Here is a 13590-nt window from a genome sequence, read left to right as displayed (position 1 = left end):
ACTTTAAGCCCTTGCCTTACTAGGCTCATCTAGAATGTTTTGCAGGGTTTAGCTTATATGTTTGGCTTAAAAAAAAATCATTTAAAAATTACATCTAAGAGTATTATGCTTGCAAACGGTGAATAAAATCAGTTTTTAAATTTTGATTTTTTTAATTTAAATTAAGTACAGGCTATTTAAAAATACCTGTTTAACATAAAATTAGAAATTGACCACCTCTATTAAGACCTAAACTTTCTATACTCTATTAATCACTTAAACTAAGTACAGAACTTTAACAGCGTGTCAGGTTGTAAAGAAAATCACTGACCTAGTGAAAGTCAATAGCTAAGCACCTCGAACCAGAGTTTGATGAAATGCTAAACCAACTTGTGACATCTATAGCCTCTTCTGCAGAGACAATATTCTGTTCATTTCCGTTTATTCAACTAGTTCAGTTTAATGACTAGCTCATTGAAAGTTAAGAAACCAATTGGGATTGGAAAAACATTTTCCTCTTCCAATCTATGCATAAAACGTAGGTGTGAGGATGAGATGATGATCTGCTAGTTCTAACATCTTGAATGATGTGGTGATCAGAAACAATCAGTTCACTAACTATATATATGCTTCCTTTGCTTTATAAATCAGTTTTAAATGCAAAAAATATTTTGAGGTGCTAAATAAATAAATTTTAAGAATTTAATGGAAAAAATTTAAAATGCTCTCTGTGCATTTTGATTTTTGGATTTCTATCGAAATAGAGCTTGACCGATCACAGGAAAAATTAAGCACCTAGTAAATAAATGCATCACTCATCATTTTCTAACATAAGTAAAAATTAAGAATTTGAATAAATGTTAGTGAAGCTATATAATTGCTTAAATGTGTATGGATCGTGTGTCCTAGTTAGCAAAGTGCCAAATTTAGCATAAAGGCTATATTTAGTTGCAAATCAACATGTTTTAATAGTTACCAGTCAAGGAGAATCAACCTTTCTTTAGGAAAATAACTGAAGTACAAATAATGACAGGTTTCAGAGTAGCAGCCATGTTAGTGTGTATCTGCAAAAAGAACAGGGGTACTTGTGGCACCTTAGAGACTAACAAATTTATTTGAGCATAAGCTTTCATGGGCTACAGCCCACTTCATTCACTTTACAAATGTAAAACATGATTAAAATCAATGACTTACATCAAGGTTTCATGCTTGTTTTAAATCATGATTAAAATTGGTGATTTTAAATCAATCCACCCTGCTTGAAAATAAAGCACTTGCAAACGAGGTAATACCAAAGTTAAGGTTTTCTGCTTGTGGGTATACATCACACCATGGTCTTAAAATAGTTTCTCAAATTCTATATTACTACACTTCTGAATACACCTTACATTACAAAGATTGGAGGGCTGTGCTGGATACTCATTGTATGTTAATGATTTTTGAGGAGTCTGGCACTTCAATGATTTAAAAAAGCCACATCTGTTTAAGGTGTGGAAGTGTATACTGTAATTCAAGAAAGTGTAATCTTACCTAATTACTGAATTGTGACACATGCACAACAGAGCAGAATTTAGGCTGTGAAGGCACCCTAAACTTTGGTGGTAACCATGCAACCTCCAGTGTTCTAAGTTGCTATAGTATACTTTCCATCCATCCAAAACCTTACCTTATTTCTGTACTCTTAAGAGAAGTCTCCAGCATTCTTTGCCATCTTCACATCCCCTACAACATGGTCAGTAACACTCCCAAAGTTATTCACTTCCGTCACGAATAGAGGCAAAAAGCAGTATGCATCCCAGGTTATCAAACTTTGATTTGAAGGCAAAACATTAATAGTGATCTCTGCAGTGTGAAAGTAGAACAACATTACATAGGTGTGATCTGGGACATATATTCTTGATATTATGTGTCGGAGTTAAGGTTTAATTGGGAGTGTTTAATTGGCCAAATAAGGCATTTGAACACCTAAAGAAACTCACATTAAGTCCATTAAAAATAAACTAGTATTAGCTTCTGACACCCACTGTAGAAAAACTTGATGACAAACAGAAAATTCCTTCATGACCTTTTTCTTAAATGTTCTGATTATACTGTATTTTTGAAGAGTTTCATTTCTGATAATCAGTGCAGATTTTTGGCAGTTGTGTACCATACATTCATTTTATTAGGAAGTGCACTTTCTGTATTTGAATTATTTGTCCTAAAAAAGTGTGGAATGGAAGGAGAGAAGAAGCTTCATAATACTTAATTAAGCCTCCCAAAATTAAAGTGCTACTGTGATGTAGCTGTGCCAATGCAGCATCTTAAGCATAGACTTGCCCTTGATGATCTTTTTGTCTTTTCTGAGTGTAAGTGTTCTTTATTGCTCTTAACATACTGATAAGTCTGGTCCTGAGGACAGCTGAGAAGGCTGTTGCTTCTACCTCTTGCGGCTTGGCTACACTTGCATGTTAGAGTGCATTAAAGCAGCCCTGGGAGCCCTAACTCCTGAGGTGTCCACACTGGCAACGCATGTAGAGTGCCTGGAGTCTGCAGCTGGAGCGTTCCTGGTAATCCACCTCCAGGAGCAGCATAAAGCTTGCTGTGCCCCAGCTGAAATGCCCGGGCATCAGTATGGACAAGTTGTTGCATTACAGTGCTGTGATTGGCCTCTGGAAACGTCCCATAATCCCCCTGAAATCAAGTGGCCACTCTTCTCATTGTTTTGAAATTGGTTGCAGGCATGCAGATATCCCCTTTCAAAGCTCCATTTCTGACAGCCGGCATGCTCATCTGCTCCAGGACTAAGCAAACCATTAGTGTGGAATGCCGCTGTTGTGAGCGGGTGAGAAGGGAGTCTGCTGCTGTCTGAACTTACGAGACAGCATGCTGACACACTCAGCCCCCCAAAACACTTTCCCCCCCATACACACAACATTCCCTGTCACACTCCACCCCCGCCCCATTTGAAAAGCACGTTGCAGCCACTTGCACACTGGGATAGCTACCAAAATGCACTGCTCTTTGTGGCATTGCAAGAGCTGCTAATGTGGCCATGCCAGTGCGCTTGCAGCTGACAGTGTAAACCCATGGCAGCGTTTTCCCTGTTGCGGTCTCCAAAGGCTGGTTTAACTCCCAGTGTTCTACATCTGCAAGTGTAGCCAAGTCCTTAGATGGAAACTAATCATTGGTACCTCTCTGTGTGTGGTAAAAAAAACAAAACACCCCAAACTGTCAAAATCCAAGTGGCTCTTGTCATAAGCTATGCCTATGCTAGGTGTGTTACCTATGTAGGTATACCAATATACTACACTGGCAGAGCTCTCCTGGTGTGGATTATAGTGGTAAAGATGCGTTCCATAGTTTGTTCTCTGGGCTTGTCTACACAGTGCATTAGTGAGTACCAATGGGGGTGTAAATTCTTGTGTGCAGCAGTGTGTCGTGAACTGTGCTGGTGCACACTAAAAGTTCCCAAACTGGCGTTGCCATAATACTGTTTTAAACTCTTTACTATGTGTCAGCAAGGTTGCACGCAGTATGTGACATGCTGCTGCACATAAGAATTTACACTTGGCTGATGTGCACTAATGCACTGTGTAGACAAGCCCTCTACTGGTATAGCTTGATCTACTGGGAAAAGTAGAGTTCAGCCACGTAGGGATCATGTCTCAATACCCTGGACCAGTGGTTCTCAACCCACAGGCCGCTTATGGCCCAATCAGCATACAGCTGCAGCCCATGTGACATCCTCAGGGCCATACAGGGAGTATATATAGTGTGTGGATACAGCCCACATAACACAGAGAGCTGTATTTTTGGCCTACAATGGTAAATAGGTTGAGAACTGCCTAGACTGACATAGCTATTTCAACAGAAGTCTAGTACAGACATAGCCATTGACTATTTCATAATAGAATAGAGCCCATTTTAATGAATACCAGATTATAGGACAATGTTAAAACACTTCCAGTGTTATAAAAAATGCAAGATGAAGCAGTGTATCGTAAGGATTACAGAAACTGGATGCCTGAGATTCACGTGGGGCAAGTGGTTTCATGACCCTCTTGCCTTACCCGTTCAGCTCTAAAACTTTTAAAAGGCACATTGTTATCTGTGAAAACTAAACTGTGCACCTGAAATGAGCTTTTCTAGATAGAAATTCCCTTTACTTCCCACCCTCTGCACTTAAAACAACAATACATAGTAAGAAATAAAAGTAAAATCTGATGAACACTTTCTGGGAACAAAGCAGTTTTTTTTTAGTAAAACTCAGGTGTCTATTAGATCAGTCTTGCAAAACCAATTAGCCAAAATATGGCTTCTTTTTCTCTGCATCTGTAGTATAATGGACAAGTTAATGATACTTACTGAATGCAGTCTTTAAAAGTTTCCCTGGGAAAACACAATTGTTGCATGATTATTATTCCCTTTTTATTAAACACTCTTGGGGAATGTTTTTCTGTTGCTGCCCTTTAACTATGGTCTTTGAGAACAGAATCTCAGTGTTTGGAAAAGGAGTTCTTGCACTCCACTTCTTTATTGAAAAACAAAACAAAAAACCCGCCAGAGTGTGAGTAGAGCTGCGTCCAACTGCATAGCAGCTTCCCTGCTTCACAAATGCTTTTCTGGTGGCTATACTACTTTCCCTTCCATCTAAATCACAGCAGGTTTCTAGTTTTGAAGCTTTCCTTCAGAGGGAGGAGGGGATCAGTCTCTTTTGTTGTTTAAAAGACTTATTTGGCCTGTGGAAAGCTGGAGTTCCCCTCCCCCCCTCTTTCCCTGCGCTGCCCCCTGGTTAGAATTGGTTAAAATTTCAGCCTATTAAGACTCGGGCTTTGTCAAAAATAAAAATCATGGGAAGTACTTAGGTTATTTAATGTTGAAGTGTTGCAGAGAGGTTCAAGCATAACGGACTGGGGTATCCTAGTTAAAGAAACTAATTTTACTAATTTTTCAATTTATCCTCCAACCATGTTTGTGTATTCATAAACTACTTCCCCCGAGTTGAGTCAGCGTGGAATTAGTTTAAAAGTGTTAGACCCGCTTTGTTTCAAATCAATTTGTGGGAGAAAAGCCACTATCCGCCACTTTCTAAACATGCTAAATGTTACTCGGGAGCTACTTCAGTGTTCCTTAAATGCAGCCACCAGGGGCTCTTCATGCGGCTATAGCCTCCTGGATCGTGAGTGGGCTGGGGGAGAGGGGGACAAAACAGCAGCCCTTCCCCTGGCACTGTCAGCAGGGGTTGGGCCCTGCCCTCCCTCTGGAGCCACAAACACCTGAGAAGCAGCCAGCCAGTGTGAGTACCCCATCTTCCTGGGGGCAGTAGGGCGTGGGCTTCTGGCTTTCAGCTTCAGCCCTGGGAGGAAGGCAGTGGGCTCCGTCCCCTGGCCACAGAGTTTCAGGTCTCAGTCACATGGCGGCAGGTGCTGGCCCTGGCCCACCCCTCCATCACTTCTGGTCCCTGCTGCGTCCTCCAGCCCTGCACTTTGGTGGTGCGACTGCAGGCCTCTGGTTCCCAGGCTCCAGCCGCAGGCTCACCCGCCACCCCATTTCCCCAAGCACCTGCTGCCTCCCTCAGACCCTTATTAATCTCTTCCCCCATCGCCCCTCACTGCTGTACTGCCTCCCTACCCGCCTCCCCATCTCAGTGCTTAATTTGTCCCCTGGCTTGTTAGGGCTGAATAAGTCTGTTGTGAAAAGTGATATTTGTATGTTTGTTAACATCACTTGTCCCTGCCTCCCAGGTAGCTAGCAAGTCTGCTGCTGAGAAAAGTGATATTAACAAACATACAAATATCACTTTTCACAGAAGTAGATTAACTAGCAAGTCTTAAAAAGAAAAGGCAACCCCCCAAATAAACAACAAAAATCAAGAACATGCAAGGCACCTTTTTTGTTTCTATTCTGTTTAGTTCCCATAAATAGAAACTGTACTTTTTTTTGAGTCTGCAAAAAAAACCTAAATTGCAGTGAATTGGACATGCATATTTGACAATTTTTCCTAAAATTGTAACTAACTTTAGGAAAAACAAATTGGCCACCAGCAAGAGTTGGTGGCTGCACTCTGAGGCCACCAAAATTTTTGTTGTGAGAAACCCTGTATAACTAGATTGGCAGTCCACTGCTGCAATGGTAAATCAGTCACTCACAGGCCAAAGAAATTAATGTTGTGCATAACTGAAAATGTAAAAGACCTGAAACTGCTATCACTGCTGTTTATGACCTTGTACTGAGTTCCTCTATCTCTTCTTAAACACTGTAACCAACCAAAAAGTTTAAAGTAAGTGATCCTTTATTTTGGTGGTGTTTTTCCATTGCCTTTTATGGTATTTGACCCTTTCCCATTAGGTTTTGTTATGTGTGTCATTACACCTGTTGCTACAAGGCATGACCCTTTAGAGCGAGAGACTTCTTCTGAGGACTTTGTTTCATAAACATTGGTATCCTAAATATTGGTAGCCGTACTACAGAATAAAGTTGCAAACTGTCTCACTAGGAGAATAAACTGTACATATGTATGGCAGAAATGAGTTAACTGGATGAGTTCTCTGGAAGTTATTGCCAGGGTTAATAGCAAAATTATAGATGTTTGTTTAAATATGTAAGTCTGTAGAGTTTTCCTACTACACTTGTGAAAATAGAAATGAGAACACTTAAAATTGAAGATTGTCTTAACAGGCCATTCTTTTGTTAGTCACAGCAAAAATACTATTGATACTGGTATTAATGTTATCACCAAAATAAAACGTTACTTGGAAGTTCTACCTCCTGATGTTTGTGCTGGAAGAGTGAATAGCATGGCTTGTTATCAAACAGATGTTGTGTACTTCAGCATCTGACCTCGCTGATGTGTGGTTATTGTGGTGTGGGTTTTTTTTTGTTTTTTTTAATTAAGGATGGGAATGCAAAGATGGGCTAACTTTCTGAACTCAGTAACTGGACCAAATCAGACTGACTAAGGTTTGTTTTTTCTTCCTCAGTTCACAATGACTAATGAAGAACCTCTCCCAAAGAAGGTAAGTTTGAAATTTTTCCCCATTTTTCCTTGTTTTGTTGGTAGCAGAGACAAACAGTTAAATTGTTTTGTTTTTTTTTTGTTTGTTTTTTTTACTTTGTAGGTTCGCCTTAGTGAAACAGACTTTAAGGTTTTGGCTAGAGATGAACTGATCCTAAGGTAAAGTAATAAATGTTTTTTGTATAAACAAAAACTTTTAAATGGGATTTCTCTCAAATCCTAATGGGAAAAGTACCACTCTGTCCAAACTGTTATTTCTAAAGTACACCATGTAGCAGTACATGTAATTTGGTAGTTGACAATGGCCAAGATTTTCAAAAGTGATTTTGATGTTTGGGTGTCCAACTCGAAACTTATTAAAAGGGCTTGATTTCTCATATTGCTGCTCTCCACCCTCTGAAAAATCAAGCTTCTTTAAAGGTGTCTCAGCTTAAATATCCAGAACTGAGGCACCTGAAATCACTAGTCACTCTCAAAAGCATTTGTCAGTATCTATAAACATGTCCTTGGAGTTATCAGGGTTCAAAAAAAATCCACTTTAATTGTAAATAGCATACTAGTATTGGTGAGTAGGGAGAATTAAGCAGCTAGAAACCTCTATTAATTTAAGCTTTTTATTTAAAAACAAGTTTCTGGCAGTCTTCACACCCCATAAGGATCTCTTGAATGTGGATCAAATATCAACTGATGCAGTGCTGTCTTTCTGAGGCTGCATACATTTTCTGTACCTCAGCTGCTTAACCTTTTTCCCCAAGTAGTAGCTGAGTGAAATTGGCAAAATTGATCCATATCACTACTGCTATTGGGAGTTCTTTAGCCAGCACTGAAACTGACAATCTTGTTTTTCCTCCACTGTTATGGAAAGCTGTCTGGAACAAATACACTGAAACTATTCAAAGGAGGGAACATCAGAAACAGACTTGGGAGAGCAAAAGAGACTGACTATATGGGGAAGAGAAAGAAGTCCCTTTCCCTAGCCATTAAGTGGGAGTATTTAAAATTGGTCAGATGTTCTCAGATTCTGGCTAGGAGGTTTTTGTAATTGTAAAAGTTGCAACAGTTTAACTTAAATCTGTTCACTTATCCCAATGTCAGGCCCTCTGATGAGCACAATCCAGTTGTAAACAAATTTAACTGTGTCCACACAGTTGGGATTGTGTCAATACAGGGATGGATGTTGGTTTAAGTAAATAGATTTTAAATAACAATTGTTAAATCATTGCAGATCTTGTATGTAGATCAGGCCAAATGAAGGGAATTCACCCTGTGTTGGAATACCCTCCTGCCTTTAAGCAGCTGGAAGTGGTAGGCTGGATTTTTCACCAGGCTGTTACTGCTGAACCTTGCTGGTGACTGCACCCCACCCAACCACCTGGTCTGTTGTATGGCCTTCATCCAGGAATTTTTCAAGCCTGTATCTCATGTTAGATGGCAAGTGACTTCAGAGTTGTCTTTGGACACAGGAATATACATAAGTGTTGTCTCACAACCTTGAAGTATGAAAGTTGGGACTTTTTATTTTTTTTTTCCCTTAAGATAATGGAGTATTTACTAACTAGCAATATTCATGTTTACATATCTAGTATGTAGGAATTGTATAGACTGATTTTCCTTGGTTGTATATTTTGACAACTTAAAATGTTTCAGTGGTGTCTGTGGGAATCTTACTGTCTGTATATGTTGTGCACCGATTATCAGTGCACATTTGTGGATAATGTTTTGCTGTTCTTAAATGGGGCTAAAAGATGTACACATGAAGTAGACAAACATCGCATCCTGGCACTGGTTACATCAGTGAGTAAACAAATCATTAACTTGAAGTTCCACAACAAATACTGTCTTTCCAACTCTTTTTCAAACTGGTTACATGAGTACTTTTTAAAAATAGATCTAGCTGCACCTAGGGGAACCCAAATTCATTATAGCTCTGCATGACGGCAGCTGCTGGGTTTTTTTTCCACTTTATCAAGTAGCTTACTACTATAGGAATGACATTCCCCTTGCTTATACAGACAGCTCAAGAGCAGACTATGGTTCCAACATTTATCATGGAATCCTGCCTTTAAGTCTGCTTTGTTCCCCCCCCATGTCATTCCTAACACTGTTTCCACTCTACAAATGGCTTCTGTAGAGCACGTATGTACATCACTTGTGAACTGCATGAGGCTGCAAATGTGAATAACGTAGCTGAAGTCAACGTACTTAAATCTACTCACCGCGGTGTCTTCGCTGCAGTGAGTCAACAGCTGATGCTTCCCCGTCGACTCCACCTCTTGCTCCGGTAGAGTACTGGAGTGGATGGGGGAGCGCTCAGCAGTTAATCTATCGTGTCTAGACTAGACACGATAAATCAACCCCTGCTGGATCAATCACTGCTCGTCGATCCTGCGGGTAATGTAGAGAAGCCCTTAGAACTTAATGTACAAGGTAAGTAACTTCTCTTTCTTTTGAGTAGTGTCCCTATTGGTGCTCCACTAAGACTCCAGAGCAGCATTTCTGGAAAGAGGATCATGCTTGAGAGCTGGATCTAAAACTGTTGATAAGACTGCTTTGTCAACAGCAGCATATGGCTGCCTGGAGACATATACCAGAACAAAGTGTTTGGAAACTGTGTGAACTGATGCTCAAGTTGCAGCTTTGCCAATTTGAGTCTACTATACTTTTCAACTATGTATGTGTCTCCCAGACAGTGGATGCACTGTGAATGTCAGTTGCTAACTGCAATAGATTCCAAGCATGTGAGGCACTGCTTGAGTCCCAGGGACCCTGGTATAGCACACTAATGACAACCCCTGAGCAGAGTCTCTTAGGGGGTGGTGGTGTTGGGGGGGAGGGGGAGAAAAAGAAATGGTGTTTAATGTAGGGGAAAACCCTAAAACAAAATAGAGCTATAAAGTAAAAGGAAACAATGTAAACCTGAAGCAGGCATGCTAGATGCTCTGTTGCAGAACAATTAAGTAACGAAGGGTGGTGGTTTGACCTCTTGGGCACAGCTCTGTATCGCCTCTGTATGGACATGAGGAAGTCATGGAATGAAGAGGCACTGCTACCAAAAATCTCAGATTAAAGGCGCATGGAGGGCATGCGCATCTGAAGTGGAACATACAAAGGGAGGCTACTCAGAGAAGTCATGTTCTAAGGTTGAACAATTGCAGCACAAATGTTAAACTCCTCACTATACAGGCAAAGGAAAATATCTTCCTTATAAAAAGAAAAGGAGTACTTGTGGCACCTTAGAGACTAGTGTACACTTTCCACAGTATGCATCCGATGAAGTGAGCTGTAGCTCACGAAAGCTTATGCTCAAATTGGTTAGTCTCTAAGGTGCCACAAGTCCTCCTTTTCTTTTTGCGAATACAGACTAACACGGCTGTTACTCTGAAACCTATCTTCCTTATAGCATCTTCAAAGTTCTGATCATCACCTTTCCAGAAGATGAACAGCCTGACTAACTGAGGCTGTTTTAATCTAGCAACAGTCACAGGTTTATTATTTTGAATGACTTTTAAAATTACTTGCAGCTAAAACCACTTGGATTTGGACTAAGCTGTCTTCGTTGTGACAAAACCGTGCATGATTGGCACCATCTTTCCTACCTGAGCTTTGACAGATTGAGGGAGTTGCAGGGTACAAGCCTATAGGTTGAGTCCATAACTTATCTAATGAAGGAAAGTGGGAATACGCTTGGCTATTGTTGAAGGGAAGGCATTGATCCACTCCAAGAAGGCTAGGATGTTGCTTAAGAAAACTTCTCGTCATTGTTCTCAGCTATTACTCTGTCCAAATCATCTTTTTTAGTGAATGTTGGTTAGAAGGTTGTGATGGAACAGTTCTGGCAGAACCATAAGTAATGATATCCTTGACCCAAGTCTCTCTTTTTGGGTAAACCCTGGGAATAGTGGTGTGGTGGTTCCACTTCTAGTAGTGGATTAAAATTAGATGTCAATGCTACTTTTTCTGGAAATGTCAGTTAACAGTATTAAAGCCCATAAAGTGTGTGTTTGCTGTTTGGAGCCTACCAATGGTAGACAGTTTTTGTTTTTAAGGGAGCAAGAGCCCCAAAGATCATGTGGAACAAATTACTCCCCTACCTGGATGACTATTGTGCATAATTTCGTTATTCCCCTTTTTATTAATCTATGTATAAAACCAGTAGGAGGCTAGTGAGGAAGTATGGGCTCTAGTGTCAATCATCCAAGATAAGTTATGCTTGTATCGCTGTGGAAAGCAACAAGAAGAAATGCCAGAGATCTGTACAGTAAATTTTTTAAAAGGATGTTGAAAAATTGAGTTAAAAAAAACTAAAAGGTTTCAGGTCTTGAAAACATCTCCTTCAATGAGAGACGGAGGTCCTTCAGTCTATTAACCTTCTCTCTAATAAATCAGATATCAAATTTGTACATTAAGTCCAGAAAGGATCATTAAATCATCTAGCCCAGCGGTTCTCAAACTGTGGGTCAGGACCCCATTTCAATACGATCGCCAGGCTGCATTAGATTTACTGGGGTTTGGGGCTGAAACTGACATCTGAGCCCCAGTGCTGAAGCCCTCAAGCTGTGGCGCCCCGTCCGGGTGGCAGGGCTTTGGCCCTGGGTGGTGGGGCTTGGGCTTTGGTCCCCCTTCCCAGGGTCCCCATAGTAATTCTAGTTGTCAGAAGGGGGTCGCATGCAATGAAGTTTGAGGAAACCCTGAAGTAGTCTGACCTCTTGTGTAACGCAGGCCACAGAATTTCACCCAGTTACTCCTGTATTGAGCTCAGTAATGTGTCACTAAAGCATATTTTCAGGAGAGGCATCCAGTCTTTATTTGATGACCTATACAGGGAGAAGATCCTGACGGCTAGAGAGCACATTAATCTTAGATAGTCATAAGAAGATCCAATGGCTGGATCAGATGGGGAAATAAGATGCAAGCTTTCTAACAGCAAGCATAATATTGGAACAGATTATCAGGTGTGGTAGGTCCTCCTCACTTGAACTCTTCACATCAAAGTTTGACATCTATCTTTTTAAAACAACAAAACTATAGCTCCTCAAAAGTTAAACTGAGTGGAGGAATTATTGGGTGGAATTCTATTCATTGTGTTTATGCAGGAGATCAGGTTAGATTAGGAGGTTCACAAATGGGGTCACGAGTACATGCATGAAGCAGAGAGCAACTACTTTAAATTATATAGTTTAAATCTAGTGTTCTGGAAAACTATACACACCCTACATTGCAGTAGAAAGGTATTTACTTCAGAAAGTATTGTAAACATAATGCAGAAATCTTTGTTTCTAATCAATATATATTTGTATTATCACCACGTTAAGGAAATTGGGCTCTGGGGATTATAATATCGTGCATGCAGGTTTGTCATCTTGAGGATAAAAAGGTGGGACAACAGAGGGCTTGATTATTCAGCTGCTGAAAAGCTGCACTAAACTAGACCAATCAAAACACTGAGATCAGCCCCCCCCCCCCCAGTGTGTGTCTGACTGTTAAATTACAAATTATAGTATGGTACTCGGGGGGAGAAGGAGGCTTGTGGCCTAAAGCCCCCCCCCGTAAAGGCCAAGCATTATGCAGAAGTAAAGGTGGCATGATACGGCATTGCCACCCTTACTTGTGCAGTTCTGCACTGCTGTCGGTGGTAGCACTGTCTTCAGAGTTGGGCGACCAGCCAGCAGTCGCCACTCTCCAGCTGCCCAGCTCTTGAGGCAGCACCTGCCACCACCACCAGCAGCACAGAAGTAAGAGTTGCAATAGGGCACTAGCAAATCTGCTGTGAAAAGTGATTGTTAATACCACTTTTCCCAGCCTCCCAGTTAGCTAGCAAGTCTGCTCTGAAGTCTGTGCTAATGTCTGGTGTAAAAAGTGATGCACAGTTTCTTTCCGACCCTGGAATTAGACAGTAACTTTAAAAAAAAAACACAAAAACCACTTTTCTGTTTATAACAATTCAGTAAAAAATGGTTGTCTTAATTTTAAAAGTGGCGAGAAAAGGTAAATTCATTTTAACATTTAAAATAGTGTTAAATAAGCGTTTAATTTATATGGGGGGGGGGGGTGTCTCTCACTTAGTGGTTTGCTGTCTGAGAGGGGTTGCCAATCCAAAAAGTTTGAGAACCACTGAGTTAGATTATGTTGACTATTATTAGCCTTAAAATCTGTAAAACCCTCCTCAGAGGGTACTTGTGCCATTTGTCTAGAAGATAAGGTGCTGCTCTGGGAAGCAGGTTTTGTTCCCAGTTCTGCCACTGACTTGCTGTGAGCGCTTGGGTAATCTGTTACCCCTACCACCCATTTGTCTATCATGTCTGTTTAGACTGTAAACTCTTAATGACAAGGATTCTGAACTGTTTGTACTGTGCTTAGAACAATTGGGCCTTGATATCTGTTGAAGCCTTTAAGAACCACTGTAATACAAATACTTGATGCATGAACAGAATCCAGCTCATTTTTTCTAGCTATGCTCTGTATTAACAGGGGCAACAAGTACACCAGACCCGCGCTAGAGCGCGCATCTATATAGCACGAGTTTGCATATAACGCGGTCGTGGCCATGGATCCCAAATTTAATTCCTTTAATTGTAATGCATTTTAACGCGGTCCCCACTAGAACGCGGTACTGC

At 40.7% G+C, this 13590-nt stretch overlaps 1 protein-coding gene across 5 annotated transcripts in view; it reads left to right on the top strand.

The window, feature by feature from the left end:
- WTAP (WT1 associated protein) overlaps positions 1-13590 on the top strand; it is a 36355-nt gene that overhangs the window by 4218 nt on the left and 18547 nt on the right. For 3 of the 5 annotated variants that reach the window (XM_073337822.1, XM_073337821.1, XM_073337826.1), the window contains exons 2-3: positions 6942-6977; positions 7080-7135. In XM_073337822.1, coding sequence (XP_073193923.1) covers positions 6948-6977; positions 7080-7135 — 86 coding nt within the window. In that variant the 5' untranslated portion in view covers positions 6942-6947. Of the gene's footprint in view, positions 1-6941; positions 6978-7079; positions 7136-7160; positions 8408-8514; positions 9404-13590 lie in introns of those variants that run through there. The other 2 variants (XM_073337824.1, XM_073337825.1) reach the window with 2 other exon arrangements.

The sequence above is a fragment of the Lepidochelys kempii genome, chromosome 3 (genome assembly GCF_965140265.1).
Source record: "Lepidochelys kempii isolate rLepKem1 chromosome 3, rLepKem1.hap2, whole genome shotgun sequence".
NCBI lineage: Eukaryota > Metazoa > Chordata > Testudines > Cheloniidae > Lepidochelys > Lepidochelys kempii.
This window is presented reverse-complemented; position numbering and strand designations above follow the sequence as displayed.